At 40.4% G+C, this 17282-nt stretch overlaps 1 protein-coding gene across 1 annotated transcript in view; it reads left to right on the top strand.

Moving 5' to 3' along the window:
• The window catches only part of SEMA3D (semaphorin 3D), a 122041-nt gene that overhangs the window by 93798 nt on the left and 10961 nt on the right, over positions 1 to 17282 (top strand). The window contains exons 12-17 of the mRNA XM_018068115.2: positions 4440 to 4662; positions 7695 to 7783; positions 9568 to 9609; positions 10844 to 11001; positions 13048 to 13112; positions 15345 to 15484. Of these exons, the coding sequence (XP_017923604.1) occupies positions 4440 to 4662; positions 7695 to 7783; positions 9568 to 9609; positions 10844 to 11001; positions 13048 to 13112; positions 15345 to 15484 (717 nt within the window). The remainder of the gene's footprint in view (positions 1 to 4439; positions 4663 to 7694; positions 7784 to 9567; positions 9610 to 10843; positions 11002 to 13047; positions 13113 to 15344; positions 15485 to 17282) is intronic.

Below are 17282 nucleotides of genomic sequence, written 5' to 3'. Positions count from 1 at the left end.
CCCTCTGTGCAGTTCACACACAGCCAAGATACTAATCTAAGTCAGGAGAGATGAATCCCACCCTATTGCAAAAGCAGAAAATGCTGAGGGAGCACAGCGATGGTGTTATAAGAACTTTTATGGAGCCAGATTCTCTTGTAGTCCACGTGAAACAACTCTGTCAACCTACTCCTGTGACATTTGATATAAAAGTCAATCTCTTATTATCTCCAGTGGGAGATGTCACGTATCTGAGACAGCATCTGGTGCTGATGATGTGAATAAGTGTCCTCTGTGACCTGGGCAGAGAACACTGGTATCATTATCATGAGACCTGCAACAGGATGTGAACTCACATTTTCAGAGATGAAAGGTTGCTTCACTCACCCACTTCTCCACACAGCTTTTATCATCCTACATCCTATTGATAGCCAGGAAAGGAAGCATAAGCCTACAGGAATTGTTCTGCAGTGATGGGTGGACACAGCATTAAACAACGGTCTGAGGACTTTGCCAAAGGATGGCCAAAATGAATTTCTCATTCCCCTGTTCCATCCAGCGTGCCACAGTGAGTGATGCCTCTGGAAATAACTCCCTCAGCCAAGCACAACAGGGTCACACCTGCCCAGCTGCTCTTCATGGTCGTGCTGCCTTAGGATAGGATCCAAACCCCACTGAAATAATTGGAAAAGGGCCCTGTTGACTTAAGCAGATCTCTTAATCAGACCCTTAGTCCTTGTTTCTACTAAATTAACTGTGCAAGCTGGCGAAAGATTTCCCTGTATCATGCATGGTAGAGTTTGGGCCTTTGGGATTACTGTAGGAGCTCTCTAGTTCCATATTGTTAGACATTTTATCCTAGTGGTTTTTAATGAGTGATGTCATTGCTTTCATCTTCCTCTGTTGATATGTTTTTGGCAAAAATCTGGGAGATCTTTTAGACCCAAGGGGCTATTTCCATTTTTCACATAGAAATAGATTTCTGGGATTTAGCTGTGGATAGGTGAGCAATTAGCAGATTTCCAGAAGATGCTCCTGGTAACTCAGTGTAGTAAGTGAGAGCATGAACTATGGAAAGTGGACATACAAGGGAAAATCAACCTCAAGTACATAGTGGGGGGGAAGAGTGTTGTTGCATGGTTGAGGAATAGAAGAAGTGAATTTGTTTGATCCAAAGACAAAGTTGTCATGCAAGTTTATTTCTATTTATTCCAAAAAATTTTTGTGCAACAACTGTAAAGGTGAACATCCTTTTGAAGTCACTAGGGTTTTTGAGGTCTAATTGTGGTATAAGTGACAAAGACTCGAATCTCAGTTGTTCTTAAGGTAAGATGAAAACGTTCATTCCTGAGTTACTGCTTGTGCGGAAACTACACACATGATTTGGTTTCTGGGTATTTATTGTGCTGTCTGAAACATTTATCCCTTTTTATGGTTTGCTTTATTTTTTTTATCTCAAAGTCTATTTTTTTGTCGCAAAGTCGTATTTCTTTGTGAAATTATTCAATGGGTATTGTTATCTTCAAAACCAAGCTGACTACAACCCACCTCAAGGATGTAACCTTGCAAAGACTTTAATTCATGAAAGCACAGCAGAAAACAGAATGTGGGAGATCATACCTAGCAAGTCAGAGGATGAAGTTCTTACAGGACTGCTGAGAGAAACTCCCTAGGGATAGCTCACTGCAATATGTGTTTCCAATGGAACTGGTTTTTTTCAATAGGACTTTTCTTCTTTCTTGCTTGTATTCAACTGTCTTTTGAGTGGTTATCACAGAACAATACAACCCTTTATTTTTCTCTTGTCTGTTCTTTCACAGCCACACATGAAATTGTATAATGAAACAAAACCACTGAATATGTGATGGAATTTATCTTAATTCAAACTGGCACGGATTTGCTGTTCGTGGGGAAATTGCCAAAATCTATTAGGTGATGCAGGGACCTAAGACCTTTTTTCTGTAAACATTTCAGATCCTTTATGAAGATGGGGGTGCACAGGCTTAACTCTTATGAATTGAAACAACACTAAGCAAGTGGACACTTGCACAAAGTCTGTGAGGTCTCTAGATAGCTGTAAAATTCAGTCCAAACAAGGAATGCAAACAGGTCGTAGACTGTTAAACCAAGCAAGCTATAACTCAGTTAAGTAAAAGCAGAGGTCAGGTTCAAGTGCAAACCCAATAGTCATGGTGCTGTTTAATGCTAGGATAGACTTTTCTCCAAATGGCACCCTCCCTGTGGCAGTGCTGTGGCAGTGCTTGGGGTCTAAGGTAGAGCAGGAACTGACCCCAACAGACATTTCAGGTGTGGCCATAGATGTGGATGTAGAACATCAGCTGGTCTGTGCTTCACTGGCCTGTTTAGTTTCTGAATATAGAAACTAGTAGTCTGTGATATTTTTGAGAACATTTTTCTCAGTCAGAAATTTGTGTTTAGTTGCTACTACCTTTGCATTTAAGGTATTTTTACAGGGACATGTACACATAGAACTGTGTACAATGAGAATCCTTCTGCATTGTATTAGCTGTATTTACTTCATGAGGAATTCATCCCCAGGAATGTGCACACCCTACCTGTGTTTGTGGGGCAGGGGCTACGTTTCCTTCATAGCCAGCACTATCACAGGGTGATCTCTGTGCATCCCTCAGCCCAGGCCATGGAAACCCAAGGGAGACACAGATCCTGGCTAGTACTGAGCCCATGGGGACGGATTCTCTGCTAGAGGCTGATGTTACACAGCTGTGAGAGGGGAGTTTACCAGCAATGGAAGGAAGGACAAGCTCAGGTTTTGGCACTGAGTGTGTTGTTCCTAATACAAATGTTTTGGATAATGCCAAACCTTTCACAGTGGAACAAATCCTAACTACAAGCCCTTAGCTGTCACCATAGATTCAATACATGTCAAACTGGAGAAGTGGGAGTGTGAACTAAAGTTGTCTCTGTCAAATTTGCCATGAAGGAGAACCATATAGCAACTTCACAACAAATCTTAACTTTCTCCTGACAGACTTTGAAGGCATTACTTGATCACATTTCTTTCACAGACTATGTTAGGGCTCCACCTGGCAGAAAACACAGGGATTGCTTACTTAAAAATAGTATTAAAGAAGAAGCAATCAGTTTATATGTAAAAGGATGTCGCCAACACCCTTTGTGTCCAGTGTGTCTAGTTCATCTTATTCAGGATTTCTAGTGCCCCATCAACACATTTAGATGCCTCCAGATTCAAAACAGAAGTTTTCTCAAACTTGGATTAGAGACTAAGTGTAAAACTAGGGACAGAAAAGAGATGCAAATTGCCATGGGAAGAAAAGCAGAGATAGGTGAGCACGAGAGATCTTGGTTCATCAACATGACTCATCTTCAAATATGTTCCTACCCTCACTCCAAAAAGCAGAGAAGGGAAAAACTTGATGGAGATCAAAGAGGTAGGTTTATAGGATGTGTGATGTGTGGGATATGTGAGAACCAACTTACTTGTGTAAGTAGAAGAGACAGCTGAAGTGATTAATTTGTCAGTATGGGTCTAAGAGATATGAGAGTAATTAAATGACACTGGGGAGATATCTGAAGGAGTAAGTGATGTAGCAGGTTGCCTGGACCAAAAGAGGACAAAACAGTGCTGTTCAAACCTAGAGAAAAGGATGCTGCTTTTGAGAAATAAAGGCTATAGGGATCATCTGGTACCAGCAGAATCTACCTTTTTGAGAAAAAAAGTGCAAGGTGGAGGAGGTGCAGTCACTGAAAAGTTATGGTTTCTTATTTCCTGCCATATAAAGATAGATATGGGTGTTTCAGTCTGGAAAAAATGAACATAGTTGAAGAATTTACTAGGGGCCTTCTGCCACAAGGATCTGAGTGGATCTCCCAGGAGAAACCAAGCTGTTAGTCCAACATCAGGACACGCCAGAGAGAATCTTCCTCACTGACTCACTGCATCAGCAGAGCAGAAATTCATCCACAAAAAGAGGAGCAGAAATATTAAAAACAGAAAAACCTTGAGATGCTGCACTTCAAACACTTGAGCTCATCCCACGGCAGCCACAGGAGGGCACCCCAGTCTTGCTGTTGGCGGCCCCATATGCTGGCATTTGCACTGCTTCGACCAGCACGTAGCAAATTTAACCGCGTGCATGACAGGTCTCCTTCCCTCCAGTCTCAGTCCCCTTGTCTTTGTAAAATACACAGTGTGATATTTTGCCTGTGAGTGTGCCTGGGAATGAGAAGGTGGAATTCATTGTGGACACACTGAGCCCATCATGGGAATTTCTCCGGTTTTAAAACAATGCTTTAAAAAAATTAAATATTGGTGACCAAGTGCTATTTTGGGATGAGAAAAATCACTGAAAAATCTGATTTCCTACTGGTTTCACAAATCTTCTCATGGAAAACTTGATTTCTATTTGTACTTCTTTCCTGAATTACTCTCATCTTCTTGTTCCCTCTCTTTCATTCAGTGTCCAAGCAAAACCTACGATCCACTGATAAAGTCTACCAGAGACTTCCCTGACGAAGTCATTAGCTTTATTAAACGCCATCCACTGATGTACAAATCCGTTTACCCAGTGACGGGAGCGCCGGTGTTCACTCGGATCAATGTGGATTATCGCCTGACTCAGATTGTGGTGGATCACGTCATGGCAGAGGACGGGCAATATGATGTTATCTTCCTAGGAACAGGTATGAGAGAAGACTTCCACTGTCAATCTACACAAGCCACATCCTTCTAGAATAATTTTACCCAGCAGGTCCTGAATAAACCTATTGATTAACATCTTTTTCCTATGCACGCAGCTTTAGGAAACATTTAGGTGCACTTGATTCTGTTTTAGGTCTTCATGAAAGTGCTGACTAGACTAATCAAGGGATTATTACATTTGGGATTTGAATGCCTGCCTCCTCGTACCTAGGTGATAAATCAGTTAAGGGTTAGAGTACCTAGACTTTCTTATCCTCCAATACCATTCAGTACCTGTCTTTACATTACATGGTACTCTGGCTCCAATTCCTGCTGGAAGCACATCAATAAACAATTAAAAAGAAAAAAAATAACCTTAATAGCTTCAAGGAGTACTTCCTATTATTAGTAGTGGTGTGATGCTTCAGCATTATATCTCATGTGACACTGAACAGTTAAGAAAGATTTCAAACTGAGCCTAAGGCAACAATTCTACTCAAGCAATTTTAAAGATATAAATTAGGAACATGATAGCTCCAAACATGACAACCAGGATTGAGCAGAGACAGGTTAAACTACTCTGTCAGGGAAAAAGACTGCTTTGCAGTTTTTATATGGATAATTATGTATCTATATGCACTTTTATAGTAGACATATGCCTGAAGGAAAAAGTCTAGTTTTACCATAGTAATTAAATTTAGAATCACTGCATGAACCACCCAATAGGAAGATGTGCTAAGAAATACTAATATACCTATTCATAACATTTCTGAAGTAATAATCTACAATTTTACTCCACTGGATTTTTTTGTTCTTAATCCATAATTTGACATTCTCTCACTCTCATTCTATATAGGTCTTATAAAGCAATTCTCACTGGTAGATCTGAGTGTTTTAGTAAGGAGGTCATTATCATTATCCCCATCTTACAGAAGGTGAAACTTAGGTATATGGAGGTGACAGGTTTTATTCAAGTGCAGTGGATGAGCTACTGCCATGAGCTGCAGGGAAATTAAGATTTCAGTTTGAATCCTGCCCCAGTGCTGTGGGGTTACATAGCATTTTATATGCCCTATGAGCAAATTTTGTGTCATATAGCACAGTTTGATAGGTATGGATATTCTGAAGTAATCTGGGGAAAGGAGTGAATTGTCCCAGAGCATTGTCTCTTTTAAAGTGTGGAATGTCTCAGCCTTCACGAGTTTCCCAGCTGCATTATCACACACACGAGTCCACAGATAGCCTCTCTCTTGGACCGTGTATGTCTTTCAGCAAAACATGTTTCACAACTCCTGTCTTCCAAAAAAAGACAATGTGAGAGTCCCTCTATGATCCCCACAAGTCAGTACAGTGGAGTCAGAAAGGAGAAAAGTACAGTGCTGTTTTCTCTTCTTCTGACTGAGAAGACTGGGAATGAGCTTTAGCCATGATGATGTAAAATTCTTGTTGCTTTCTGAAAGCAATATTTAATGCAGTCAACAAAGAAGGAAAGGGAACCCATTCCCAAACTCTGCAATGCCTAGGATTTGGGAGTTCTCACTACAACTTACTTTTCTTCTGATAATAGTGAGAAAAAGTAATTTGAAATTTAACTGTCTGAAAAAAGGAGTTCATTTGTAAAAACGTACAAAATCTTTTACTGGCTATAGAGGTTGCTTTCAGATGTTTGCTGTCCTCCATTATAAAGTTTTTCATAGGAGTACAATTATAATGAGGGACCAGCAGCTTGAATACTCCTGCTGCTCCTGATCAGCACTAATACTTGCTGCTCCTGATCAGCACTAATAGTAACTCTGCAACTATAAATAGTTGGGTTCAGAGGTGTCAATGCCAGCAAGTACCATGCAGTCACTAGATGGCACTCCATAATATGCAGATATGCCTTCCTTAAAAGTGAGGGTTTTTTTCCAGAAGTACATAGTTTTATTCTATTTTCTCCTTTAAACTTGTCATAAGGAAAAAAATGAACTTAAAGATGAAATTCCAAATATTACACAGAGAGGCTGAATATGGACATAACACATAACCCAGGAAGTTTTGAGCAGCAGCGGATCAGTAGCTTATTATATGTTTGAATGTATGCAGTCAGCTTGGACATATGCAGGCTTTGGCAATCATGTCAAACAAACACTGAAAAAAGCTCTAATATATAAGGCAAACTGAAACAATTTTGGCTTTGATTGGTAATATGATCTTCAGTAGTTTAAGAAAAAAAGAATGCAAGTCTCATTCTTTCCATTAGAATGTATTATTTTTCATAATTCCAATACTATTCATAATGCTTAGGACCAAGCTGCACTGTGTCGTTTCCACATCCCAGCACCCCCAGCCCACTTCCCCTGAGCATTTTTTGAGTTCTTTATAAGACCATTCAAAGTTCAGTTATGTCTAATGGTCTGACATGAAATGAGCAAATTATTTTTTCACCAAGCAGGAATACAGGTTAAAATTTATTAATAGATTTAACTTAAAAAAAATTCTCTAGTTAACTTCAAAGAAATAATTTCTGTAATGATTAAATTAAGATTTTGATGCTTAATGGAGGTCTTGTTCAAATATTTCTTTAAATTAAAAGATAAATGAAAAAAGTGCATTGCTTAACTCTTCACATTAAAATGAAACTTACTTCTGACTAAGGGGCTATACTGGAAGCAAAATAATTCTATAAAAAAGAGGAAATAATTTTTTGCCAATTTAGTTCCCTGAGTTGGCTCTTTTTGGGGTCAGATGGGCCCCAATTGTGGCTTAGGGAAATGTGCATAAAATTCTAGCTGGCAGCATGGACGTGTTTGTCTGTGTTTGTGTAGCGGGAGCATTAGACCATCCCTGCCAGGAGCAGTCTTGGCTCAGCCATACAGTAAAACCATAAATGTACTGTGCAGAGCTCTGTAGATAGCAGTGGATGCAATAGGGATAGATGTTCTTTGAAAGCTACATCCCTGACGGATTAGCTTTATCCACACGGCATGAAATGGAGTGGCCTATACGTGTTGAAACATGACTGTGGGTTTTACATGATGAACATTTGTTTCAGACATAGGCACAGTCCTGAAAGTTGTGAGTATCACAAAGGAGAAGTGGACTAAGGAGGAGGTGGTCCTGGAAGAGCTGCAGATATTCAAGGTAAGCATTAATAGCCACAACATCAATTAAATATTATTCAGGGGACTTTATGGCCCAAATCGGCTTTGTCTGTCTGGTTGTTTGTTTACTGGAACTAGTTCAAGTTTCCAGAGGGACACTATGTAAATTTTTAAACCCCTTGGTATTCTTTGGGCAAGTCAGTTGAAAAATGTCCAAAACCAAACAGACCGTGATTTTTCAGACTTAGAGAAAAATCTCATTTATTCTATTTTGTTCTAGTCTGAAATCTTATTTTGAGCCCAAATGTTTTTATTAGTAGTATTTTATTTTTAATGTAAAATTTTCTATGAGCAACAGTGATATGGGAGTATTCTAGGCACAATTATGTTTTTTTTTAAACAGACAAAATTTCACAGGTGCAGGGAAAGTCTTTAACATAGCAACATTAGGAATTGAAAACATAAGGAAAATAAAGCAAAGTTAGTTTTGATTATCAATGTGCTTTAATTTGATGGTGAAGGCTGACACAATATTTTTGACCATTTTGATTTGGTTATTGTGTAACTGGAGCCCCGCTAACACCAATGTCTTCTTCATAAATACAGCTTGTAAAAGGCCCAAGATTCTCTCTGTTGCACAGACACAGTTTCTGATTAGCTGGTGAGGGAGATGATGTCAACATGCCAATACATCAGGAAACTGGAGGCCTTTGTCTTCCCTACTGATTTTCTTTTTGATTTATCAGATTCTTCTTCATTCTTTGTGTTGCTTTCTTCTCATGCTATATAGCTGTTCTTCAGTTTTCACCTTGCTTTTCACCTTTTTGTCTGCACACATGGCATTTTGATTACTTTCTCACATCCTATGTGCTATACAGGGTCTTAGCCCAAATTTTTGTCCATACTGAATAAATGAATTTAGGACTTAAAGACTTTTCCAAGTGTAAGGACAGGATCATTAACAATTATTTCAGAGTTCATTTCTCCATATGCCTTTTGATATGCCATGTGTATAATGAAACTTTGACTGAAAGGATCTGTATGTCTTCTTCCCACTGTTTTGGACACCAATTATAAATATTACTCAGAAAATACCAAGATCACTCAGTGGCCTGCCAAGTAATCAGCAGTTCTAGTATGTGCACCAATTTGACGCATTCTTAAAACATAACATCAAGGGAAAATGTGCCATATCATATTTAAAACAAAAAAGAGGTTATTTTTTTCTATTCAGCAGACATTCCTTCACATTTTTACTGGTATCATTTATAACTGTTACCTCTTTGTTTTTGAATCCAGGAAAATTGAAGGGGGTGAATGGCTGAAAAAAAGGTGCCTTATTTCCTCAAACTGCATTAATATTAAACAATAGGCTTAGATTAATCATCTTCTGTTTGGTGTTAGATAATACCCTGAGCTTTGTGCTGTTCTTACATCAGTCACTGGCAAAAATTTCACTGTCTCTTATGGCAGTGAAATACATCCTGGTGCAGAGGATCTGCCTATGTATCCCTTAAATGGCATCTAAGCCTTTCAAATAGTGCTTAATAAGAACTAAAGTTGATGTGACGGCTCATTGCCCAGTGTGGAGTAGATAGCAAACTCTAGGAATCAAAGCCAGTTCCCTCCTTTCAGTGGGGGAAATTTATGGGAGTTCTTTTTGGAACCATGAAAGTCATGATTTTCTGTTTTTTTCTTTTTCATATTTGTTTAAACCAAGCAAACAAATCTGTAATTTTATTTACTTTTTGTACGCTAAGTTCTCCTTTTTCACTAAGAACAGAGCATTTGAAAACTAATACACCTTACCAATTTATTTTTCAGCATCCTTCATTTATCTCAACCATGGAGATTTCTCAGAAGCAGGTAATCACAAGTTTGTTTAATTACTGGAGGATATGTGGTACACTGAACACTAACCTTATTTTCAGATGACACTTGTTACCTACTGGCCAGGCTTTCCATGGATGGGTCTTAACATGTATCTGGAAGGAAGCAGATATATTTGCACTTGTTTGCCTGCCTAATTTCATGTTTGCTTACAAACAGTAATTTGTGTACCCAAGCTGGTAATTATTCAGGGAAACAAATCTTTAGTCATATGGTAGTGGGATTTGTGAGTGAAGTCAATGCGCATTCTTTTTTCGGCCCCTAGACATGCTTGTCTCTTTACAACCTGGTAATAAACTATTATTAGTATTATTGTTTTTATTTTTATTAGTAGTCGAGAGAAATCAGGGCCTCACTGTGCTAAAAGTTGTGTGCACACAACCAGTCCCCCTCCTCTAAAATTGCAGCCTAAATCTGGGTGGTCCAACCCTGGCAGTGCAGGGGCCAGTCCCATTAGGGTATCTCCTGATAGGGAAGTGGTTTTATGGCAGCTCCAAGCTCTATGACGGCTACGTGCATGCTTGGAAAGCAGCGTGACACCAGAGCCATCCCTCCCCGCCCTGCAGCAGTGGCCAGAGCAGCTCTGGCACAACACTCCTCCCTCACATGGAAGGAGGTATTTTGCCTTTCAGGCACGCACAGCACAGCTGGGTCCCATCTCCCCTGAAAAAAGGTGGCAGGCCAGCTGGAGGTATTGCATGAGCCAGTTCCAGCTTGGACCACCCTTGTCTCAACAGGCAATCCACTCACACTTTGGGGAGAGGGGAGTAACATTATCCCCATCCTACCTAAGGATCAGAAGCAGAAGATGAGGTATTATTCACAGAAGGTCACCCCTGGTTTCCAGATTCTTAATACCATGGCTATCCAGCCCCTTGTTTTTAAATGTGTTATTAAACCATTCTTTCCATTATTTGCTTCTGATTTTTTTATTACAGCACAAATCTAAAGGTGTAAGGGTGTTGAGTGCTGGTGTCTTTCCAGGACTGCAGTCCCTTTTCCTCTCTGCTCTGTTGTGTCAGAGATGGAGGGAGACTGGCCAATTCACATTGAACCCTGAGAAACATTTTATAGTAATGGGGAATTCTCCCTTGTTTTGTAAAATCTGGGATAAGATTGAAAGTCTGCAACTGTGACAGTGAAGAAGGGAACTTTTTAACCAGGCTACTTGGAGAACACTCCTAATTAATTTGCTTTGCCTGATTTGCAGCAACAATTGTACATTGGTTCCAGGGATGGATTGGTTCAGCTCTCTTTGCACAGATGTCACATGTATGGGAAGGCTTGTGCAGACTGCTGCCTTGCCAGAGACCCATACTGTGCCTGGGATGGAAACTCTTGTTCCAGATATGCCCCCACTTCTAAAAGGTAAGAAAAAAACTCAACATGCTGTAAAAGATCTTGCTGCTAGAAAGAACTTTAGATGTTCCAATTCATAACTTGTTGCTTTTCTTACTTAGCATGTCATTTGCCTTAAAATGTGATCATACTCTGGCCATGTTTCACATTTCTGCTCAAAGAGCTGTGAAGACAACATAGCTTTGTTTAAGTGTGTGTGACAGTAACTTGGCTACTGCAGTGAACATCATAAATCCATCACTTTCCTTTTTTTATGCTGAATGCCTTAAGGCACGAGATGCTCAGATGGAGGTCCAGGTTGTGGCTAACTCTGCCCAAGAGGCGAGAGCCTCTCTTAAGCTTCTGACTTTTTCATAGGACACCACTGTAGTTAGAAAGCAGACTTTAACATAGTATCCCAGAGTGGTCAATAATAAAATACATTTAATTCCCTGACCAAACTGAACAATTGTGTTTGTGGTCTAGCCATGAGAGGGAGACAGAGATTTAAGTCCCATGATTTGACCACACTGGGAGCAGCCTTTCTACAGTGAAAGAAACTTCATCTGAATTATCTGTACCCACCAGCTGGGAGAGCACCATGGATCTGGATAGAGGGAGACCACACTGCAGGCTCTAGCAGCTCAGTGCCTAAGCTGCTGGATGCGTCTCTTGAAGTTTTTGGGAGATTTAGCTGGAACCAGAGTCCCTCACAGCCTCTTCATTCCCCTTTGGACAAAACCCTCCAGACAGTAATTCTTGCAGTGAGTGAGGTTGAAGTCTGAGCTCAGACTCTGGAATGACACTTTCTACCTTAAGGGTCACAGGGCTGGGTCCTGAGCAATTAGACAAACCATTGAAGTTAATGACTCATAGGTTATGGTGTCAAGGAACTTTATGTGTTTTCCCTCATAGCCAAAGCAAACTAAATTCAGAGAAGCATAAATGAAAGGAGAAAAGCAAGTGTTCAGGCTCACTGCAAAGTTAGTGACACATGAGGCTTGCTGAAGTCTGAGGTGGGCTGAGACACAGAGATTGATGGTCCATGCTTTTTAACAGATGTGCAGTTTGGTGGGGAGGCCAAAAGTCCATGGCTCCAAAACAAAGGATGGTTGACTGGCCCTGGGAATCCTCCAGGAGATCAGTTACTTGAATATTTTCCTTCTGTGCTTCCAGCATGTCTACAGGTTTTGCACAGTGGACAGGTCAAACTTGGGAACCTGCTCTCTGTCAGAGGCATTGCTCTGCACACAGGGGGTCCCACTGCTGTTGCTTGTGAGGAAACAATCAGTTCCTTCCTGGATCTCCAATTTTCCTACTGAAAAATTAAAATGAAAACTTTTTTCGTAGCTCTTGGAAGATAAACACAATCATACACAAAAGAAGAGCTTACTTCTTTTTTTTAGTGCTATTACACTGAAATGAAAGTAAATCAGATTGAATTTAAGTAAAACAGAGATTAGCAGGCAAATTAGTAGTGGAAGGGAGTAGATCCTCTCAGACCATTGTCTTGTGTTTTTCTGTATACAAAGATGAAAGATAAACAGATTTGTAAATTGTTTTTTAACAAAGTAAAATGACTATGCTTTTCTCTCTTCATTTTAATGATTGACTTACTAGTCAGTATTACCTTGGGCTAATCCTGAGCTCAGTCTTGAATATCACCTGTTAAACCTCAAATCTTTTTCATGATCTCTAATATTAATGATGTTTTTAGGTATTTCCAAGACAGTCCACCCAACTAAGAGACCTATGCTCCTAAAGCAGGTTTAGACACTCTTTCTGTCACTGTATTACACACTCTTTATTTTAGGTAGATTTTTTTTTCTTTTCGTTTTTCTGTTTCCCCTCCCAGTGGTTTTCCCAAATCACAGGCTCTTCTCTTGATGTCAATTGTACAAATCTCTCTAGGCCACATGCTGCTTTGAGGGTAAGGCTGGTTTTAGTTAAGACTGTAATTGTCAGCAGTAGGGTGGGAGCAATGCAAGTCCACATCTGTTGAGCTCCTCTGTATTTTGTTGTTGAATTCCAGCAATTATGTCTGAAGTGTTACAAGTTTGCATGCTCTTCCCATAGGCGAGCCAGAAGGCAGGATGTTAAGTATGGAGACCCTGTTGCACAATGTTGGGATGTGGAAGACAGTGAGTATTTTTCACCTTTCTTGCTCTTTTGTAACTTAGACAACAGAGTTTGCTATGAGGGTCTGTGTCTGTCTGCAAAAACTTGCTGAGCTCAACGGAACAGTTGCCTTTCCCACACTTCATATCCATTACCCCTCCCACAGTTAAATTTGCAGATCCAGGGCTGGTAAGCAACAGCCAGCATGGGACGGCATGCTTGTATCCCTTGTGGGTCACCCTCCCTAGCACTCACACAGGGCAGGGAGATGTGCCCCTGACACCAAAACATCACACAGATCCCTAAAAGTAGCTAATGAGATGAGCGTGATGTTTCATCTAGAAACAGGACAGCTAATTCCACAAGGAAACCCACAGGGGTGAGTGGGGAACACACCATCTTCTCCCCTTCTGCCACAGACACTTGACACAGGTCCCAAGGCTCAGCTGCATCTGCCAAACCACCCCCTTCCCCTTCCCGCAGCTACTTAAATACTCCTGTTATTAACAAGAACCTACCCCCCTTCTCCCTGCTGGCTTTCCCCTCCCTTTCCCACACCCTCTTTTCAGATGCCAAAGGGTCTGGCTTGCTCCTTTGGCATCTGCAGCCCTTCTCTTGCAGCGAGCACTGTCAGTATGAAACCCTGCGGTTACACGGCGAACTCTGCGGCAGCATAAAATAAATGAATAGCATTCAAACCCAGGCATGGCTTTGTCTGGGGTTCTTCTACTGCTTATTAAAGTGAACAACCCAGACAAAACAGTATTGATTGTATCACCACGTTGAACACTGGCTTTGGGACAAGCCATTCCTTTCCATTGATCTCTGGTTATTCCATGCCGCTGCGGTGCTGGGTGCCTGCTGCAGACCTCAGTGGGAGGCAGTGCAGAAATCAGAGCTGCTTGCCATGGGATCAAAGCCTGAAGTCTGTTGCACAGTCTAGAGGGATCTGACTGTACATGTGTGCTTGCAGACATAGTTAAAAAGTCAGGGTAAGATCTCATTTCCATCAAAGACAAAACTCCTGTTCATCCCAAGGGTCAGAATTTCTTCACTTGCTTCTTGTCATGGCTGTCCAAACACTGGTATCTGAGACTGTGTAAAGCTCAAGGTTATAGAAACCCTAACAGAAATGCTGACAATGTCACGTTTTCCTGGAAGGATAAAGAGATACTGGAAGAGTTAGCTTTATTGGACAAATCTAAAAGGACTTAGCACAGAAATTGGTATTAATTCTTTGCCCAAAGTAGTGCCACCAATGGCAATTTTACCCAACTGGAGATAACTCCTGTGTGCCATAAAACTGTGAAGCTGACCTGTGTCACTCCAGGCTCTTGGCTTTTTTATGCCACTTATGATAATTAGTAACATTATGGCCCCCAAACCTATTTAAATTTAGAGCTCCAGTGTGTGAGATTTCCTCCCAGAGACTTCATTGGCTGCACGAAGTTGTTTGGCTCTACTGAAATCTCAGTGGCACAGTTAAATAACGTGCAGAGCTTGAATTTCTATAGATCTCATATAGGTACTTATTATATTGAAAGCATAATCCAAAACTGCGTTCATTTTGCTGTTGAGCTAACTTTTGACTTAGGAGACATCACTGCTGTCACCTTCCTTTCTGTTATTCGCAGGGCCTAAGAAACAACTTTAGTCTGATACTAAGGTGGATAAGACATAGATAAGACACAGATAAGACAGATCAAAAAGGGGAATGAAGATGCAGAGATTAGAAATTATTTGCTCAGATTTACAGAAGACAAGAAAGGAGTCCAGATCTCCTCATGGCTCCTTCAGTGTTTGGTCTGAAACATACTACAGAGCATTTCAAATTACACTGAAGGAAGGTAAACTTCAGTTTACTTTAGCCCTGTGACTCCTTTAAAGTGTTTGGGATGAACAGACCAGACCATACAGTCTAACTTTAGCAGCTTTAGCTCAGGTTTAGTAGTTACGTTACTTTAAGGAAAAACACAGGTCAGATTTTAAATTCCTCAAAGGTGAAAGCCCCAACATTAAAATGGAGCAAGCTCATGATATAGATTTTATTGACCTCTTTAAAAACCAGTTGCACTGAAAGAAGGTTAGCAGCTGCCTCTAAATCCTCACAGTTATAGTTTAAGCTAAAAGTTAAGTTTCCTTTTGCTTTTTTATAATTCACTCACTCTTATAGCATCTGTTCTGAATCAGGCTATTTTCCCATTGCTTTAAAAAGCAGGTCAGGGTTAATCTCCTGTACCATGTTTGCTTTCCAGGCATTAGTCATGAAACTGCTGATGAAAAGGTGATTTTTGGCATTGAATTTAATTCAACTTTTCTGGAATGTATTCCTAAGTCCCAACAAGCCTCTATTAGGTGGTATATTCAGCGCTCTGGAGAAGAACATCGAGAAGAGGTAAGTTATAGTCATCAGGGCAGGTTTCCTCTACAGAGAATTCAGCTGAGCACTGAAAGCCAGGAGTTATTGGGATTAGTCATTTTACTTTTCCTTGCTTCACCTTAGGTATCACATAGCATTCTGCTATCACCATTTGGGGCATGCAGTGGGGAAGAGGGAAGCCATTTGTACGGTATCAGAAGCAGATTTCTATATTTATTTCAACTTACATGCTCATTCAATTAAAAAAAAACGAAAAAGGAAGAAAATATTAATTAATGGTAAAAAGTCAGCTTGTTCAGTAATTAACACAACTACTTCTGTAGGTAAATGTATGTTCAAAACTCTATGTTTCAACAAAATCTCAGCTCCATTTAGTGTCTAATTGCATTCCCTTGTCGTGTCAAGCAGTGTAGCTAAGAATTGCATGTATGGCTTGCTGCTTCTCTCTATCTCTCCCCAGAGAAGGAATGATCTGTGAGGTAAAAAACTTTTTATTTGATTTCTTTTACTTGTTAGTAGAGTCTGAGAATTTTTCTTAAACAGCACTCTGCTCTGATGGAGAGATGTCAGGTTAAGGATTGCACCTTGCATCTGGAGTAGAAAGCAAGGAGACTTGTGATGGCCCTTAATTCCTTTGGGAGGCAAGCTTGGGGTTCTCACTGATGGAGGAGCCCTGGAGAAGCCTCCAGGTCGCTGCATACCCCCCTGCACAATTTCCTGATGATTTTTCTCTGAACTAGTGAAAAAGGGACCCTCTGACATGCCCAAAAGGTCAGTGTGCTGGGACTGGCTTGGACTGGGTTTGAGTGAGTTTCAAACCTCAGGAGTTTTCATAGCCTTTCTTTTACATGAGTGATTTTGAGTCTGAGGCCAAGTCCTGCTGTGATGGCAACCATGGCAACAGGGAAGGAGAAGGGAAATGAACTGCCCTTTCAAAGGAGCCGGTCCCAGGGGCTAGATATGCTTTTTTGTTAAATGTTCATCTGAGACAAAAATTAGTTTAAATGACAGCAACTATCAAACATACAACTGGTCTTCCACTCTCAATAATAATTCATCCTATGAGACTTTCTGAGTGCAGAAAATGTGCTGGTCCTTTCTAGAGGCTGGGGAGATCAGGTCAGAACAGGTGCCTGTGAAAGCATCACCTCTGAGTGAGATGTGATTCATGGAAGTTGCCCCAAAGTTGCAACCCCAGTTATGTCTTGGCACAGAAAACCAGAGTTAAGGAATACAAGACGCTTATGATTTTGCACCAGATAAGACAAAAGAACCCACAAGGCTGTATACTGACTATAATACTGCAGTACTTTTAATTTACTCCCCTTCTCTTACACGTCTTTCAGATTGGCAAAGTTTTTTCCCTCTGCTGGGAAAAAAAAAAACAAACAAACAATTAATTTATAGGCACAGGTGCATTAAACACTAAAAGATTACTGGTTTGAAATACCATGTCTAACCTCCATTATGGCCCATACCCAACCAGAAGTGTATCAGTATTTAAAGACCTATGGGCATTCATTCTGCTGTAATGGATTTACCTTTACTGTCCTATATTGCACTCCACTTCCCTAAGGCAGCAGTTTGTAAATGCACTTACATACTTGATCAGGGAAGCAAGTAAAGCATTTGCTTAATTCTAACCATGTGTTTAAGACTCATTTTTAAGTAAATTTAAGCAGACAGTTAACAGGGTTTTGACTTTTGGGTGAGGGCTGGGTGGAGTAAGGGTTTTTTTGTTATTTTCTTTTCTTGTGTGTGTTTGATTTTTTTTTTTTTCTGAATGGGAAGTTGTGTCAAGTTTTGAGGAGAC

The sequence above is a fragment of the Manacus vitellinus genome, unplaced genomic scaffold (genome assembly GCF_001715985.3).
Source record: "Manacus vitellinus isolate BGI_N305 unplaced genomic scaffold, ASM171598v3 scaffold_13_pilon, whole genome shotgun sequence".
In the NCBI taxonomy this organism is placed as follows: domain Eukaryota; kingdom Metazoa; phylum Chordata; class Aves; order Passeriformes; family Pipridae; genus Manacus; species Manacus vitellinus.
This window is presented reverse-complemented; position numbering and strand designations above follow the sequence as displayed.